Consider the following 18538-nt stretch of genomic DNA (forward strand, 5'->3'; position numbering starts at 1 on the left):
GATCAGATCGCGAAAATCGCGAGAAAAATAGATTTTTGAAAACCATGCGTTTGGGTATCTGCAACGCCTAATCTACGCTGCATCAAAATGGTCTGGCTGAAAACGCAATAAAAGTGCCCGAAAAAGTTTAATTCGTCAGTGCACAGGGCGAGAAAACAGCTATAAATCGCGCAAAATCACCGCAGTTCACGGAGCCATATCTCGTATTTCCCGCCACCGAGCACCGCCATCTTGGTATCGTTTGAAAGCTCAGAGTTTCGCCGTTCTGCTTCTCAATTCGTCCGTCGTCGCCATCTTGTAACAAACGCACAAACACAAAAGAAGCGCGGGTCTACGATAGGTAGTCACACGGGCCCTCCGATGAAAGCGGGCCTCCGATTGGCTGCCGTGCTGAAATTCGTCTCTCCATTGGTTGCTGCTCTGGCAAGGGGCAAGATGGCAACCGCAGTTGTCTGCTTCGTAAAGCACGCTGGCGTCTTCACTTGACACACAGAATTCGGATTACTGAGAGCTCCCAGGTTAGTGATGGAGCGACGATGGCGAATAAACTTTGGACGAAGCACGCCTTCGGAATACGGAAGCACTCCTACGGCAAGGAAAACATGGCGATTAGTGGGAAAAGCGGAGGAGCACCGGACTGAACGAGTCGCGCTACTGTGGATTTCGTGCCGCGCTAACTTGTACCGTGTGACTTTAGCAGCGAAACCGACAATCGCCCTGTGCCATCGGCACTGATAACGCAGCCGACGGAAGACGCGCCAACGGAGGCTCCCGTGCCTCGCCGTACGGCCACGCGAATCAGCCGAGATCGTATCTTGGTAGACATAGCTCGCTGCGACTAAGCAAAATGGCGCAAACACAAAGAACACGGCCCGAAGCACGGCAGCCACTCCGTCCGATGGCACGCGGAAAAGGAGGAAAAGCACAAAAGCAGCAAAAGCGCCACCACTTCGAACTCTTCGCGCCCAGTCGTGGCCTTCGCGCTGTCCGGCGTAGTGCCCGCGCCTTTGCACCAAAAGAGAAAGGGAGAAAGCGCGTGACTGCGCGCTGTTCTCTTTCGCGGCTGTCGGTGGGCGGCGTTTATTCGTATCAACCGACGCAGGTCGAAAATCGATTCGTAACAACCGTTTTCTAACACGTTGCAATGTAATGGGGCTCGGCCGGGACCGCAGAAAAATTCGTATCATCCGGAAATTCGTATTAGCCGTGATCGTATCATCGAGATTCCACTGTATTGGTTGAACTGAAGACCTATAATTCGGTTTTATCACAGAACACATACATGGTCTTGTGGGATAGGTAGGCATACTCTTTCACGAGTACACTGACTTAGACTTGCGTCGCACTCATTTCACAGCCGTGAGATTGTTAGTGACAGTGGTGGTAGTATGAATGGGAGTGAGCGCCGGTTAAAATGAGTGCAAATTATATTCAGTTATGGTTGATTTTGAATGGACATGAGTATGAATGTGTGTGAGTGGGTACCAGTGACTGTGAATGTGAGTGAATGTTGGTGAGTATGAGTCATGAGTAGGAAAGTGAGCAAGTGAGTACACATCGAGTATAGTTTGAGCACATAACTTGCGAAAATAATGGTGAGTGAGTATCCGCTCAATTCTGCCGACCTATGGGGGGTAGCGGTGCCACGAGTAAGTGCGAGCAGCTCAGAAAAAATAAACCTTTGTTGGTGGATAGCATTGTCTGTCATCTGTTTTTCTGTCACTCTCTGCGTTACGATTTGTCCTGGTATAATCACGCTTCATATGTCTGCACCTGTTTGTTTCATTCCCTACACTTGTCTTGTTACATTCCCTACGCATGCAGGGTGCATTGCCAATTTTGTTTCTTGCGTTGTTCCCCTTCTGTGCGTGCAGGTCGGGAAAACGTACAGTAGCGGCACATACCGAGCTGGCCCCCTGCACCAGATGAGCCTGGTGGGCACTGTGCACGAAGAAGTCGGTGGCTTCTTCCCCGAGTTCCTGGCAATACTCGAGAAGTGCCCTTTCTTGTACCTCACCATGCCCTGGGGTCCCATGTCACATGTGCAGATGGAGTCACCTCAGGTGAGCAGGGGAATCACAATTTTAAGTCTTTAGCCAAATTCACACTTGCAAGTTGCAGGCATCGTGCGACTGTTCTGGTCGAAAAGCAACAGTTGCAGGCCTGTGGCACGCTGCTAGAATTTTCAGCCTTGTGTATGTGAGTTACAAACCTTTACCAAACCAATCACTGAGGCCCCGTAAGCAGCGCTCGATACTTTGTGCATCCGGTTGTCATTGCCAGCGGCCAACACGAAACTGGCGGGACGAGGAAAATCATGGAGTACTCCACCGAGGTAGGTCCTCCTGAATGCAATCAAGGTGTACCCTCTATGACAAGAGCCATGTGGACTTTAAAAACAGATCCAAGAAAGACCTGGAATTGGCTGGAGATTGGCAAGCTATTCGGCTTAATCTCATACGTACCACGCACTTTTAAAAGATTGGCAAGAGCAGGACTTGTATACTAGTACTACTCTATATCTGCCGCTTCATGCTAGTTAATTCGATATCTGAATGTGAGTTACAAACCTTTGCCAAACCAATCACTGAGGCCCCGTAAGCAGCGCTCGATACTTTGTGCATCCGGTTGTCATTGCCAGCGGCCAACACGAAACTGGCGGGACGAGGAAAATCATGGAGTACTCCACCGAGGTAGGTCCTCCTGAATGCAATCAAGGTGTACCCTCTATGACAAGAGCCATGTGGACTTTAAAAACAGATCCAAGAAAGACCTGGCATGGCTGGAGATTGGCAAGCTATTCGGCTTAATCTCATATGTACCACGCACTTTTAAAAGATTGGCAAGAGCAGGACTTGTATACTAGTACTACTCTATATCTGCCGCCTCATGCTAGTTAATTCGATATCTGAATGAAAAAATAAGCGTAAATCCGCAAGGTGGAGGTACAGTCACTAAGTGGAAAGTTAGTATCCACCTTGGTATATTGCAATATTAAAAAAAAAAAAGTGCATACTGGTTCTTGGAAAGGAATCTTTGCAGTTATTTATTTTATTATTTTCTGAATATGTTTTGGTCAAGAGGTCGAACGTGGGAAAACAATTACACTGAGAGCTTTGTGTGCTGCATTTGGAACCAGTAGTGTTTAGGCATGTTAGTTAACCAGCACTTCGCCTGGAACCACCGTGTAGTGTTTGTGTGTGACCCGCCATGGTGGCTCAGTTAGCTAAGGCATTGCACTGATGAGCATGAGGTGGCAGGATCGAATCCCAGCTGCGGCGGCGTCATTTCGATGGAGGCAAAATGAAAAAAAGCGCATGTGCTTGCGTTGTAGTGAACATTAAAGAACACCAGGTGGTCAAAATTAATCCGGAGCCCTCCACTACGGCGTGTCTCATAATCAGGACTGGTTTTGGCACGTAAAACCCCAGAAAGAAGTGTTTGTGTGTAATTGATTATTAAGAGCAATTGATGCACCTATTAACCTAAGGGGAAAGACCCCCGATTCATTTAAGGGTATTAATTTATAGAGCATTGGTTGAGTCTGTGCTGACTTATAGCATCACATTATATGGGTCTTGTTCAGAACACAAGAGCAATGCATAAATAAAATACAAGAACTGTGAGATAGCTTATAGAAGCGACTTACAGCAAGCAAACAGAAAGGAAACTTAGAGTAAGCTGGGATTACTAGAGGTGCACAAGGCTTTTCTATCACACTGTATTGACATACTATCTTACAAATTTATTTGAGACACCAGTTAACAAGGCAGTATGTCTTAGAAAAATAGAGAGGTACTCTAAACTCCGCACATGCAACAATTATGGCAGGAAAACACGAAAATATTACATTCCAGAAAGTTCAATCAACTTGGGGACAATTTGCATAATATCAACACAAAAAAGAAATGAGAAATTGGTGTATGACAGCTCTTTTTAAAGATTGATCTTGCTTACCTTTTCCGTGCTGCTCACTCTTTCTTTTCCTTTTTTTTCTTTTATTTATTTATTATTATTATTATTTATTATTGTTTTGATGCACACAAGTGTGTTACGATCCATGAATTAACATTTATTAAATTCTGGGGCGTTACCTGCCAAAACCACAATATAATTATGAGGCACGCCGTAGTGGGGACTCCGGATCAATTTTGACCACCTGGGATTCCTTTAATGTGCTCCCAATGCATGGTACACAGGCGTTCTTGCATTTCACTCCCATCAAAATGCAGTCGCTGCGGCTGGGATTTGATCCCGCGACCTCGAGCTTAGCAGTGCAACGCCAAAACCACTATGCTACCGCGTCAGGTATTCAGCAGTGTTTGATGTAGGTCATAATTCACTGTGTACGAGTCCATTGAAATCAGGTTTCACTGTTATTTCAAGTAGAAATCTAAAATACAAGTACTTGTACTCCTTAACATAATATTGTAACACTGTCCTGAGAGAAGTTGCGCTGGAAGATGTTGCAATTCCTTCCTTTTGAACACCTTTAATGTGCATCTTTTCTGTAAGTATATGCTTTTGCTTACGATAATGATTTTGTGGTCAAGAACTGAAACCTCTAGCTGGAAGTCAAAGAGGGTATGTAAAGTTTAATATGGCCATGCTGATCATAACAGTTTAAAATAATGCTTATCATGCCACCTTCAGCATACTGAGAAGTGCTGTTTATTTTGTTGTTTGGCTTACTGTAAAGAGGATTGCGTCACACCAAGGATTGGTACGCATTGGTTTCGGAGTAGTTGGAGTGAAACTGCTGGATTATCAAATTTGCTAGGCTTACATTATATTGTGCACACGTCTGTGAGGGATAGCAGGACCACATTTTCTTTTAACATTTCCTGGTTCAAGTTGTTTTAATGTGGTGGAAATATTATATTACGTGTGTCAGAAGGGCAAAAAAGAAGGAAAAATGAAAAAAAAAATCCCACTGTAGTTTTTCGGCGATGAATCAAAGGTATTTGTCAAGAACTGCCAACAACTCAAGGTGCTTTAAGCAGCATGTGGTTCATCAGACTTCCCAGTTCACAATCATAATGGTGTGAAACGTGGTTTACATTATATTTGAAGACCATTTATGTGCTACCCAACATAGGTCATACTATGTGCATTATGCAGCAGGCTCCAAATATGCTGCATAGATGCATAACCTCAGTGCAATGTGACATGTAAACATTTGTAAAATATAAGGGAGAGCCATATCTATCTGCAACACTATGTTGACAACTTACATATGTAGTTAGTATAGCTGACTGACAGTGTGGCGAGCAGTTGGTCCCCAGAGCCGACGTGATACGATTGCCAAACAAACTTAGCAGAGTGTCAGGATCAGGAGCAAGGCAGAGGGATGAGCTACGCAAGTTGCAGTACTTGCCTCGTGCCTTGGAGCTGCGCGAGATGCTCTTTGAGGATCGCACCAAGTGTCATGCGGACCATGTGGGACAGGGCATTTATGCAAATAGTTGTGTTGCTTGTCTTTCTCTGTGTTGCATATTTCCTGCAAAACATTATTCCTACAGGAATCATTGGCCCAGAAAGGGTTAGTATTGTGTCAGATGGAGTGAAGCATTGCAATGCTGCTTTTGGCAGGCAAATGCATACACAATGAACAAAATAGTGCCGGAAAAAAGTTGCTTCTAAAAATAACTCAAGACTTCGAGTTATTTAATCCAAATGCAGTATTTTCACTGTTCCCGACCCACTCCGCCGTAGCCTTCGCAGTGCAAGGCATTGAAGAAGGAACGGGAGCACAGCGGAGGCCGTGTTTGATTGCTAATAACTCCGCTTCTGCTGAGCGCATTGAAGTACTCGTTGCAGCAAAGTATTTCTAAAATAGCCTATCTTCACTTCGATAAAAAGTGGGTCAAGGTCCCTTTAATGGATTGTGCCAGTAAATAGAGCACTTGCAGTTACTGGTTTTAAGCTTACCATCGCCATTTCTCCTGTTGCGCAGGAGAGCAATGACGGCCCCATCCTGTGGGTGCGACCTGGCGAGCAGTTGGTCCCGACAGCCGACGTGATACGATCGCCAAACAAACGTAGCAGCGTGTCGGGGTCAGGAGCAAGACGCAGGGATGAGCTACGCAAGTTGCAGTACTTGCCTCGTGCCTCGGAGCCGCGGGAGATGCTCTTTGAGGATCGCACCAAGTGTCATGCGGACCATGTGGGACAGGGCTTTGACAGACTCACCACTGCCGCCGTGGGTGTTCTCAAAGCTGTCCGTTGCAACACAGGGTGAGTACTGTTGTGGCATTCATGGTTGCAAACTGTGGTTGACTGTTTGGTAGTACCCAAGCTTATTCGAAAACGAGTGTGTGGGAGAAACAAGTTAAAAGCTGTGTAAAGCTTCTAGCATACGTATTGTTGTCGTGGGCAGGGCAGACCTTGCATAATTAGAGGCCATTTTGTCAATGAATTGCTTTCGGGGTAATATGTTGCTTTCAGCACACTTTGGTTGGTTAAGCCACTGACCTGTTAAACCTGCTGCTCCAGTTAGACGTTGTGCTAAGCATTTTGCCACACCAAGGGAAAGTATTTCGGAAAGTGGCTGACCATTCATTCTAAGCATGCAGGTGTGGCGTTCGTTCCATGAAAGTATTTTCAGGCTCTCTTCAAATAGGTCATCAAATGAGCGTGTAAAATTAGGTGCTAGTGACGAATGTTATGTTGGAGTGTGTGTTGGAATGAGGACTCGTTTTGTATGGCATGAGAACAGAAACAGAACTTTATTCTAAGTGCTTTTTATTTTGTACAACAGGGGGGAAACCAACCGCATCACCAAGGATGTAGTCGCATTCCATGCTGGAGACTTCAACCAGCTGGTGGAAAAACTTCAGTTAGACCTTCATGAGCCACCCGTTTCACAGGTGAGAAGTCATTGGAACTCCCTAGCTGCGTTATTCCGCCATTTTTAGTACACTCACAGCTGCGGGCGTTCATCGCTGATGGTATTGCATTTTCCTTTGTGTTGAGGAGTGATGCTTTTTTCTGGGCATGTTTCTTTTGGTACCCTGCCTTAATCTGGTACTCCTTCATAGTAATGGCAAATTACCACAAATTTAAAACCACAAGGTGTACAGGGTCTCACCACTTGGCCTTCCACGCTAAGCGGGATTCTTCTACTGCTGAATGGCAAATGATGTGGTTTAAAACAAACAAATATATACATGGACCTTTGAATGAAGCAGTTTTGTTCTGAGGCATTGCCATAATTTGGCATTCTCGTGGCCTAGCATGCAGCTAGTTTAGTGTTTTTATCCTTTATTACAATTATCAAAGTCTAGTTAGGGACAACTGCAGTTCTTGCAGAGAACAAAAAGAAGGTACTCACTCTCATTTGGTTTAATGCAGTGCGTACAATGGGTTGAAGATGCCAAGCTGAACCAGCTGCGCAGGGAAGGGATCCGGTATTCCCGCATCTCATTGTGCGACAACGACGTCTACTTTCTGCCACGAAACATTGTGCACCAGTTCCGCACGGTGACAGCAGTGTCCAGTGTGGCCTGGCATGTACGTCTGCGCCAGTACTATCCACAGGAGAGCACACCTCCGCCCATTGCTGCTCAGAGTCCCGAAGCTGTGACCGTGAAGAAAGAGGTCAAAGCAGAGGACACGAAGCCTCGTAAGCGGGAAGCCGACTCAAAGCTGCCCAAGGAACCATCTGTCAAAAAGATTAAGCTGGAGCCGGGAAAAGGCGCTCTCTGGCGAAAGAAAACCAGAGGAAATTGTGGGGGCGGCGCAATCATCAGCATCAGCAACACAGAAGAAGCACAGTGGGGACAAGCACAAGGCACCCAAGGAGAAAAAGGAGAAGGCTAAGGAGCTCGATTCCAAGTCCTCTTCTTCTGAATCCAAAGTGCAGCAGCCACAGAAGGTCCATTCATCTGCAACGCACGGACCTAAGCAGCAGCCCCCGAAGACGGCTGCCACGAAAGAGCAGCAGGAGGTCAAAGTGGAAGCAACACCTGAGAAACCGTTGGTTTTGTCAGCCAACCTTGACGCTCAAATAAAAGTAGAGCCTGCAGAGAATGACGCATCCATTGGTGCTGGTGAGAACAATCAGGCGCCATTGGCACTATCGGCACCTTGTGGGCCACCTGCTGTATCAACCTCTGAGACTCCGGCAACTTCAGTGCCCACATGTGTGCGGACAGTCGAAGCATTCAGCGGAAGTGCTTCCTCTTCAGGCACACCCTTGGTGACAACTGTTAGCCTGTCGGTGCCCAAGGCGAGTCCTGTTGTCGCGTCATCCAAAACTGGCAATTCTTCTGTTGCAGTGACTCTTCCTTCTGGTAAAAGTTCCCCTGCTGTACCTACTGTTGCTCCATCTATGAAAAACGATTCTACAGTAGCTACAGACATAGTGTTGAATGGAAAAACCAATTGTGTTATGCCCACAGAAGTTTCACCCAAGGTTAATTCGTCATCAGCAGCAGCCACTTTAAAAACCTCTTCCGTCGTTACTTCTGCCATCATTTCCAAAAGCAGTTCCACAGCTACAAATACAGTTTCGTCAAAAAACAATTCCTTAACAGCAGCTGCTGCTCTGTCTCTGAAAAGCAATTCTTCTGTGGCAAGTACTACCTCTTTGAAAGGTTTGTCTACAGGAGGCAGTGTTGCTTCTTCCAAGAGCAGTTCTACAGCAACCAGTGCAGTTTCTTCAAAGTCAAGCACCATCACAGGCAGTGTAGTTTCAACTAAGAACAATACTGCATCGAATCCAAGGTGCAGTTCTGTAATGAGCACGGCACCTTCAAAATCGGCATCAGCATCAAAGATCAGTTCCACCATCAGTGCTACGACTCCCACGAGTAGCAGCTCACTGGCTGCTAATGTCGCAGCTTCAACGTCTAAAACTGATATGATTGTTTCCATGGTAGCATCATCATCCCCCAGAGCCAGCTGTATAACCACCACATCAAACTCTCTCACACACAGAAACAGTTCATCATCCATGACATTGACTTCAAGAAGCAGTTCGTCAGCGGGAGCTTCTCTTCACAGCCCAAAAAGCAGCCATGTCAGTGCATCTGCCCTCCCAACTTCCAAAAGTAGTTTGGTCAACATGGCAGCAGTAGTCTCATCAGCCACAAAGAGCAGCAGTTCATCTGCTGCCTCTGTACATTCAGCATCGAAAATCGGTTCCGGCCTGACCACTGTTGGGCAGCATGTGATGCCTAAAATTGGTTCCCTTACATCTCCGTCATTCTCCAGGATCGGTTCCACAGTTTCCACGATCATTCATGCAGCCCCAAAAAGCAGTTCGATGGTTTCATCATCTGCCATCTCTCCTCTAGAACTTCTGCTTCCTATCACAACAGCCACTACAGCACCCAAGACATCGTCACCGGCAGTCTCTTCTACAGTGCCAGCCAGTAAAGTCATCTCTACTACTTTTGCCACGCGGCCTGTGTCAAGCTTGCTGACATCGTCCAGTGCACACAGACCCATGATAACGTCAGCTCCCCTGCCTCCATCTCGACCGTCATCCTCTTGCATGTCCAGATCTGCACTGTCATGCCATCGTTCCGCTACACCACCTCTTCCTAGGCCCATGCAACCAGCCTCGCTTCCATCTTCTATTGTGCGGACAACAATGGCACCACACATGCCAATGGCCCATTTGAGAACAGCTCCCCCTTCGGTGTCATTGTCATCATCAGCTGCCCCCATCGGCCGCTACGAAGATTTCTCAAGGCATTTGGGGCCCCCGTCAAGCCCCATGTTCAGGGACATGCCCAAGCCGCCAGCATCTTTGCTGAGCCCATCACTGCCGCCCCTTGCGGCTCCGGTCATGGTTCCATCAACCATGGCTCCAGTCACTCCCCAGCTGTTAGCTCCTGCGGTTGTGCCGCACCCTACAATTGTGGGACCCTTCGGAGAAGTCCCCGCCGCCTACCTGCCGTCCATGGCCCACCCGCCGCCACACTATGATGCAGCAGCATTGAACTATCTGGCCATGCCCAGTGGTGCCCCAGTTGCATTCTCCGTGGCGCCTACCTTCCCAGTTCCGCCGCAGATTGGCGTGCCGACCTACTGCCAACAGGTTGTGCCGCCACCTCCGGTCCCTGCAGCGGCAACTGAGCCGGAGCCGGCGACGTTCGACGAATACGACGACCCGGGTACACCACTCATGGACGAAGAGCCCCTGCATGAATCACCGACGCCTCCTCCATACGATTGCCACCAACCCTTGAGGGCCGAGGACAGCTCCAAGGTTGTCAGGACATTGGACCTTCGGTGAGACATTTCCTGGTGATGGTGTGCTCTGACGGGTTTGGTGGTTTCAGTGTTTTCGTGTAGGGAACCAGCTCGCACTGTGGGCCATGCTGAACTGTGCCCATTGCAGTTGGGCTGAGCTTGACTGTTGCCCCAGCTCTCGCAACAAAAGAACAGAAGACAAACGTTTCCCGGTGGAAGCTACGTGCTGCGGCTCTTCCTTAGAAGCAGTGAGCGAGCTGAGCACGTGCGTTGTCACCCAGTTTCACTGTGCTCATTAGAAACGCTGTGGTGAGGAGCACCTCTGCTCCAAATGTGCATTGACCTACCCCATGGGGGCTTCGTGCATCGTCATCATCCCCATCATGACCTCCAGGCATGACTGAAAACAACTGTACAGCATGTGGCAAGGTGTTCGTGAACTGCTGTTGTGGACGCTTGGATGACATCCTGATTGTCATTTGCATGTACAACACCTTTGCTGCTGCGAATGTATAAGTGAAGGCTCTCTTTTGTTCCTTTGTGTTGTCTTTCTGTGTAAGGGTTTGTAATTTTTTTCTTGTGTGTGTCACATTAAGCAAGGCTTCGAGATCAAGCTACCCGTTATTGCCTTGTGCTTGAATCATGTCACAAAACTGCTGGTAGCACAAATTTCTATACACCTTTTTCCCCACTTTTCTGGTCATATTTGTTTGGTGGGTCAACATATATGTTCTTGTGCTTATTTGGAGCTTCTTTTTATTTTTTTTCTAAGTTGCGGCAGTGCTTAAGTTTGACATGTCTTCAGGCAGGTGTTAAATGCTGGCGAGCATTCTTCTGTATTTCACCGCTTGACATGTTCCGAAAAGGGTGGACATGCGCTGTGTGAGCGAACCACTGTTGATACGAATGAAATTCATTTATATCCCATTTTAATTTATTTAATGTATACATTCAGTCGTCAAGAGGTTTACTCTGGCGTGCCTCTGATCTTGAGCTCGACTGCGTAGGTATGTGCTTTTTTTCCCCCCTATATTGTAATTATTTAAGTATAAGAAAGCAATGCAGCATTTCAAGACGTGCATGGACTGACCACAGTTTGCATTAATTAAGAAAGCTTATTTATTATTATTGTGCATGTACTTTTTTTTACAGTTTACAACTAAGGGCATGCCGCAAATAATTCTGTTCGCAAACTTTCATAGCATTATGGTTCGTGAACCTCAAGACGTGCATGGACTGAGCACACTTTGCATTAAGAAAGCTTATTTATTATTATTGTGTGTGGACTTTTTTTTACTGTTTACAACTAGGGGCATGCCGCAAATAATTCTTCTGTTTGCAAACTTTCATAGCATTATGGTTCGTGAACAGAATGCCACATGTGTACTTGCATGGATCGTGAAATTCACTGCTTTTAACACGAAGGCGTATTGTGCTTCAAATTGCATTGCAACATGCTGTAGTCTCTATGTACTACTACAGTGGAATTTTCAAGCGTGTGCTTCAGTCTCGGTTTGGATTGTGCACAAATCTGTATGCCACTTCCCCCTTTCTTTGTGCTTCCAGTAAGTACAGAGACATAAGACCGAGTTGTCGCTGCTGCTGCTGCTGCTTGCTTTTATAATTGGTCTTTTCCCTCGGTGCAGAGCACCTGAGCGAAGGTATTTGCATGAGACACGCATGCTTCTTCACAAACAGAATAGACCTCATGAGTGGTGCATGTGCTTGAACTGTTCGGAAGCAAACGCGCAATGACTGAAGTGGTGTTGTATGTTGTCGTGCTGTTTTCTGGCCTTTGACTGCACTAATGTTTGCTACAAGTCTCCCCGAATTTCCCGAGTGCGGAAGTAAAACTTTTGTTCACGCAGCTGCATTGTGATGAAATCACACTGCATTGTTTTCCTCAGACATATTGGGAAACCAGACTCTCACGAAAGAGACTAATTAGTGCTGTTATTTCTGGCTTTGGTTTTCAGGCTTTTTCATGTTTTTGTCTACATTTGTTGTCATTTATGCCTCATTTGTTTTACTGATAATGGAGTTTTGCAGTTGAAAAGAATTTTTTGTTTTAATGTGAATTTGTTACATGTTACAAGCAGGATTTAGTCTTGTTTGCTGTAGGATACAAATGTGCAGGCTTGCTATTTTTTAATGCTGGTGGTGTGTATGACATTACAGCACCATTGCTTCTTTTTTTTTTTTTTTTTGCATGTGTGTGTATGTGTAGGCTCTTGCATTCCGTAGAATGTAAGGACTCACCACTTTAACCCCTTTCGTGCCACGCTTTTTACTGAATTGCTACCCAAATGGCCATTTTTCTTACTGTAGAATCCTTTACAGACAATATTTGAAGTGTTTCTTTGTACAAAATTTCAGCTATTTATTGGAAAATCTAAGCTTAACAGCTTAACACCACTATAAGAGGAAATTAAAGTGAAAAGTATGTTTTGTAACAAAATTAAAATTGCAAGAAAATAACAGAATAGTCAGTGAGCTGCGCTCGTCCTTAGCCTCTTTTACCAGATGTGTGCAGAAGAACCCAGCTTGCCTATGGCACTTGAGGGGTTAATGACAGTGGGCACTTGGTGTTGCAAGAAGTGGGATGCATGAAAGAAAGCTATAAGTGATGTTAGAATATCATTGTTCTCTTAATTCTTATTTATTTCCATTCTTTTTTTTTTTTCTTACTGGTGGTTACTGCAGGAGATACCACCTTCAAGAAGGTGGAAGCTTTTAGTTGCAAGAAATGGCACACTTCATAAAAAAAAAAAAAAGCTGTGCACGCACATCTCTTACGAGTGCAAGAGGCACACCACTGTAGAGTTTTTACCTTAAGAGTGCGCTGTCACTTTTTTTAGCTTTTGTTTACACATAGTTTGATGCATTTTGCACACATGGTTGTGCTTTTTTATGTTTTGGTGTAAGCATACCATTCCAGGACAAAAAGTAAAAAAAAATGATTCACGACAGTTGTATATACATATTTGGCAAACATATTCGGGGCTTGCCAAAGACAGAACTCCTATATTGAAGAGGGGTTTCAGTAGAAGTACTGCTGACATGTAGTAGGGAATGATGATTCATCTCTGCATCATTTGTGCATTGCTAATTTGTTGAGTTGCTTGTGCTGCTTCAATTATTGTCTTGTCTTTGTTTGTGGTTGTGGACCATTGAGGTGTGGTGATTTGAGTCTCTGTAGTGGAGGGCGAGGAGGCAGCAGCGACTAATTTTCTTCTGTAAATAGGCTGAAGGCACGGGGTGGCCTGTACTCGACTATTCTATAATGCCACTTGGAACATTGGACAAATGCTTTTTTGGAGGAACTTTGGTTCGGAAGTTTTGTCTTGGAAAGGGGCCTTGGAAAGATTGTGTGGAATGAACAAAGTAGCTTGGCATTGTTGGAGGATTAGCAATTGTGGCAATGGGAATCGCTTTGGCTCGGGCCCATTCTGCACTGTTATGTGCAGTTAGTATCGCTGCACTAAAACCAGTGTCTTTCCCGAGTCCTAATGAATGAATTGGCATTGCTTCTGGAGCCATAAGACATGCTAGCATTGTAAGAAACCCCAGCCCACCCTTTCTTTTAAAAGGTGGGCAAAATATTTTTCATCAGAGTTGCTCAGCATTATTTCTCTGAAATAAAAGAAATAAGGTTAGGACTAGTAAGTTGTCTCCATGCAGTTTCAGCACATTTAATAATGCAAGCATTCGTGCTGTCCTCTGCTGCACCTGCATATTGGCAAGGCTCTTGCAATAGTTAAGGGCTGGCCAGTCCATGTCCTTGCTTGGTTGTTGGACTGTAATTTATTTCATTGCAAGCTTCAAAATTATGCAATCATCCCATATCTTTCGCTGCCACATATATATATATATATATATATATATAATAAAGTAAGGAAACATTCAGCATAACTTTTACTTTGTAGAACAGTGCTGCTAAATACTGGTGCATGTGTATTCAACATGAGCGATTATACTGTGCTACATGTTACGAGACACCTTGGTTGTAAGTTCACGCTGCACTATTCAGCTGCTGTTCCATAAAATGGAATCAAACCAACTGTCGGGGATAATCAAATAATCAGTGCTAGTAGGTGCCATGCTTAATTCTGTGCTGTAGCTTGCTTATAAATTTAAAAATTCTTATCTCTTGAAACTGGCTCTTATTGAGATTTAATTCTGCTTCACTACTCTCGCCAAGTGTAAGATACGCAAGAATTCCAGACCACTAAAAGGCAAGGTTGCCTTCTGTCCAAGAGCCAGTCCAGGCCACCCTGTGTGCTACTGTATTGCTGTACATAGTTGTAGAATATGGCACGACGCATGCCCTAATGTAATGGTCTCCCTCACATGCTGTTTAGTGGACGTGCATCAGATTGCCGTAGGTGGCCCTCCTTGTTTTTTTCTCTGTTCGCCGCTAAGTGAGGCGCTTGCTGTCCAAACACACACAAAAGCATATGTCTAAGTTATATCTCCTCGCATCATCTTGTTGGCGATGGTTCTTTGTGTTTGTTCCCTGTATCATACGGATGCACTGTAGATACACCCTTTTTTCACTGCAACCACACACACACTTTGGGGGACAGGCTGGTGACCAATAAAACACTGCTTCTTTACCACCCTTGCTTCTCGTAGGGCTCGTGTTTTCTGTCAATTGTTACTTGTCACTGGTAAGGAGAGCTGCCAGGCCACTCGTTTTACATTTTGAAGACATTCTTCCTTGGCGAGTTACCGCCACATTTACGTATCGGGTATGACTATTTCAAGCCTCTAGCCTCTTTTGTGGCCTGATCCCGAACATACTGCAGTCTAAAAATGTGACAGAATTGATGATGATGAATCACGTATCTTATACCGAGAGCCGCGCTGATGTCGATGATGATAACTGATGACAAAAAGTTGGAAGGCATTTCAACCTTTAGTTGCCGTCGAGCAAACGTTGCTTCAACGCGGCTCTTACAATAAATCATGGTTCATCCACCCCATTCTCTCTATCCCCCCTCCCGCTACCTGGCCGAGGAAGGTATTGTCGTTCATCGACTTCAACTACACGTTGAATCGCCCTCCCAACCTCGGTGCCTTTGTACTTCGAAACATGGGTCCCGCGCCTACGCCGTGATGTCGCGGCAACAAGCGAACGTGATTGGCTTGCACAACTATAGAAATTCGATCAGCGAAAAGAATTAGCGGATCCCACTGTTTGGTACAACCGTATAAAGAAAACTGACAATGAAACCGGGGGAAGCATACAAAATGCATAATTAGGTTTAATTGAACGTTCCCTTCATGCCGTGCACGTGCTTCGATCTTTGGCGTTTCAACAGAGTGCACATTTCATACGTGCACTGCAGCAGCGTGACGAGCAAACAGCGTCAATGAGGTAGGTTTGTGGTTGCTGGAGAAGCAGGCCACGTACGAGAAGCGCTGACTTACCGCGAATCCGGCATGCTCCTACCCGACTCCCTCATACCTCTTTCCACGTGCAGACGCGTCTCTCATCCGACAATCGCAGACCCTCACTTTCCCCAATGATGCAATCATTCATCACATAAAGCACGTAGACCAGTCCACCCCATCTGTCCGTGCGCAGCATCCAATGCGGTACGCATGTACTGGGAATATCCCTCTCCTCATCCCCACATTACCAAACGCGCCAACGTGAATACTTTACACCTGCGCGAGCTGGGCCGCACCACCCTAAGACCTACGCCAGGCTCTGTGGCTGCTCCTGGTGCGCCACGTCCGCCACAGCCAGAGCACAATGTTCGCACCCGTCGCCAATCCGCCATCGCTGGTCGCACCACGCGCGCCAGGCCACGGCCGTGGCCAGGCTCTGTGGCTGCACCTGGTGCGCCACGTCCGCCACAGACACAGCACACCTCATTGGCCAACAGGAAGGCCGAACGCCCCCCGAGATGTGCTCATCCGCACCGCCTCGTCTGCCACAGTAATTCACAGTATACGACGTGCATGCGCTAATGTCCTAGCTTGTCACGTATCACTGTAACGTATCGGGTACCAAGCAAAAAAAAAAAAAAAAAAAAAAAAAAAAAGACGATTACGATATTGTCTAATGCGAAACTTGAGCGCAGCGTCACACGTGTTTTCATTCCGCGATGTATTGGCTGGTGCGGACAATCTGTCTCGTGCGTCACGTTGCAAACGGAGCGAAGTGAGGCCCGACTGTCCTTGGAATATACTGGCACCTACCCACACAAGGGGATTGGCCAAACGACTTGTCCTTTGTTGAAATACAGAGTATCGGCATATGCCAACGTTCAATCCAGTGAATCAGTGAAATAGTCCTTTTAAAATATGTTTTTCTTAATGATGAGAAACGGAGGCAAGATAAGTTGTCTATCGTCTCATCATCATCACAAACTAAGCACAAGGGGGAGGGCGCCAGACCAGATCTGTGCAGATAATTGTTTAAGACAGGCATCGACATCGGATTTTTGTGAGCAGAACTTCAACTTTTCGAATACAACAGAAATGTCTACTCCAGGGAAATAAGAGGTGTTGGTAATCAGTTAAATTTGTTCATGATGGGTTCTGATAGTCTTGCACGCCTCCTGAACTTAACATAAACAAATGCTAACATTTGGCAGGAACTTTTATTCAAATTTTTTTTTTTCAGTCGGCTTAGTTCGTGAATACACGCGTCATTTCTCGGACAGACATCAGTAGCACAATTAGAGAAGCAGTTGGGCTAATTGGTGCTTACAGACTTGAGACATCATATAACTAGCACTAAAAAGACATAGGACGACAACGAGAAGCACACAGAACAAAACGCTACAATTCTGTCCTGTGTGTTTCTCGCTGTCGTCCGATGTTTTTTTAGCGCTAGTTAATGATGTCTCAAGGCAGTCAGTAAACAAAAGTTACTGTTCAAGAGTATGACGTTAAAACTGAACGGCACTATGCACTTAATTTAAAATTCTGTTCTTGATCAACAGAACGCAATGGCCGGCCCACTTATCCAAAATTTTGCTCTTTTGCTCCGTCGGCGTCGTCGAGTTTGTCGGTAAGCTAGAGAAACTATACAGTAAGCGTCAATGACGTCAGCAGCGAAGTCTTTCTCCATTTGCAACTACAAAGCTCGCGAAATCTGGTAATATGGGTAAAGTGCAGAAAACCGTCTTTGACACCGACGATAAAGGATTGCTGCGTAGGAAAATAAATAAGAATAATGCCGTGCATTATAACGCTTTAATGACTGCACGTGCCCAATGTCATGACGGTGTGACCGCCTCTGTAAAGCAATCACCAGAAGCGTGCTTCTCCGCAGAAAGCTTCTTATTGTGGAGAAACAATCTTCAACGAATATGTTTTGGCGGGTCATTCGCGCATTATTTGGAGATGTATACAAAATGCTAGAATGAAAGGGATTTACAGCATACCTGATTAATTCAAGCAGGCTAGGTAACTATTTGTCACCGCCCCGTTTCAAAGGGGATGCCAATAAATCATCATCATCATCATCATTTAACACATATACACACGCAAATACGTATTTGCATGCAATGACGTGTTTTCTTTTCTTCTTTTTTTTTTTTTTTGCCCTGTCGCAAGTTTACGCATACGATTTCGACTCGGTAACTGCAGAGGGTACGCGTGATGGAGGAGTCTGCGTTGCAGTGCGTAGGATGCAAAATGCCTGTACTGTACTGGTGAGCGCGTGTGTGCGTGGCTTGGTTGCGCGCCTCTTGCTAGCTCTTACTATCGTTTGTCATTTAATCACTCATTCTAGAGGACCTTCAGTTTATGAAAAGGGTTTTCAGAAGCTGCAAGTGGATGCAGTGCTGTAAATAGATCCTCTAGAAAGCGCGCTGTACCGGCAGCGTGATTCTCTTTCACTCGCAGTGCACAAACAGCTAGCGCAGCTCAGCCTGAAAAATCCGGTCACTTGCAAGAGCATATGGCTGAGGGAAAGTCCCCAAACTTGCGAGTTTGAACTTCGCAGTTGAGGTAGACGGCATCGAGGGCTTTAATCGTGCCAGTCGTGGCCATCTTTCGACGTGTCTTTGCATTGTACAGCGACGTTCTCATACATATTAGCATTGTACGTTGGACGAAGACCTGCCCTTTTACGCGAACAAGCTTATGTGTAGCGTATGTCCTAGAAAGAGGCAGCTGTGTCTTCAAGCTTGTTAGCTTTAAAGCTTTCTTTCGCTCTCTTGGAAGTTTTCGTGGTCATTGAGTAGTGGATGGAGGTGCTCTTTGAGACACACGTTCTGTCCATCTGTACTACCGTTACAGATGTGTTGATTAAGGGCTCTGTCCTCTACGGAATTGCGCAATGAAACAGAAAACGCTATCTAAATATCCTTCA

At 45.7% G+C, this 18538-nt stretch overlaps 1 protein-coding gene across 1 annotated transcript in view; it reads left to right on the top strand.

Annotated features, from left to right (window-relative positions):
* Positions 1-14827, top strand: part of LOC119460995 (uncharacterized) — a 32191-nt gene extending 17364 nt beyond the window's left edge. The window contains 5 exon segments of the mRNA XM_037722162.2: positions 1875-2063; positions 5957-6237; positions 6761-6869; positions 7354-7700; positions 7702-14827. Coding sequence (XP_037578090.1) covers positions 1875-2063; positions 5957-6237; positions 6761-6869; positions 7354-7700; positions 7702-10246 — 3471 coding nt within the window. The 3' untranslated portion in view covers positions 10247-14827.
* Positions 14828-18538: the final 3711 nt, after the last annotated feature.

This window comes from Dermacentor silvarum, chromosome 8 (assembly GCF_013339745.2).
Source record: "Dermacentor silvarum isolate Dsil-2018 chromosome 8, BIME_Dsil_1.4, whole genome shotgun sequence".
Lineage (NCBI taxonomy): Eukaryota > Metazoa > Arthropoda > Arachnida > Ixodida > Ixodidae > Dermacentor > Dermacentor silvarum.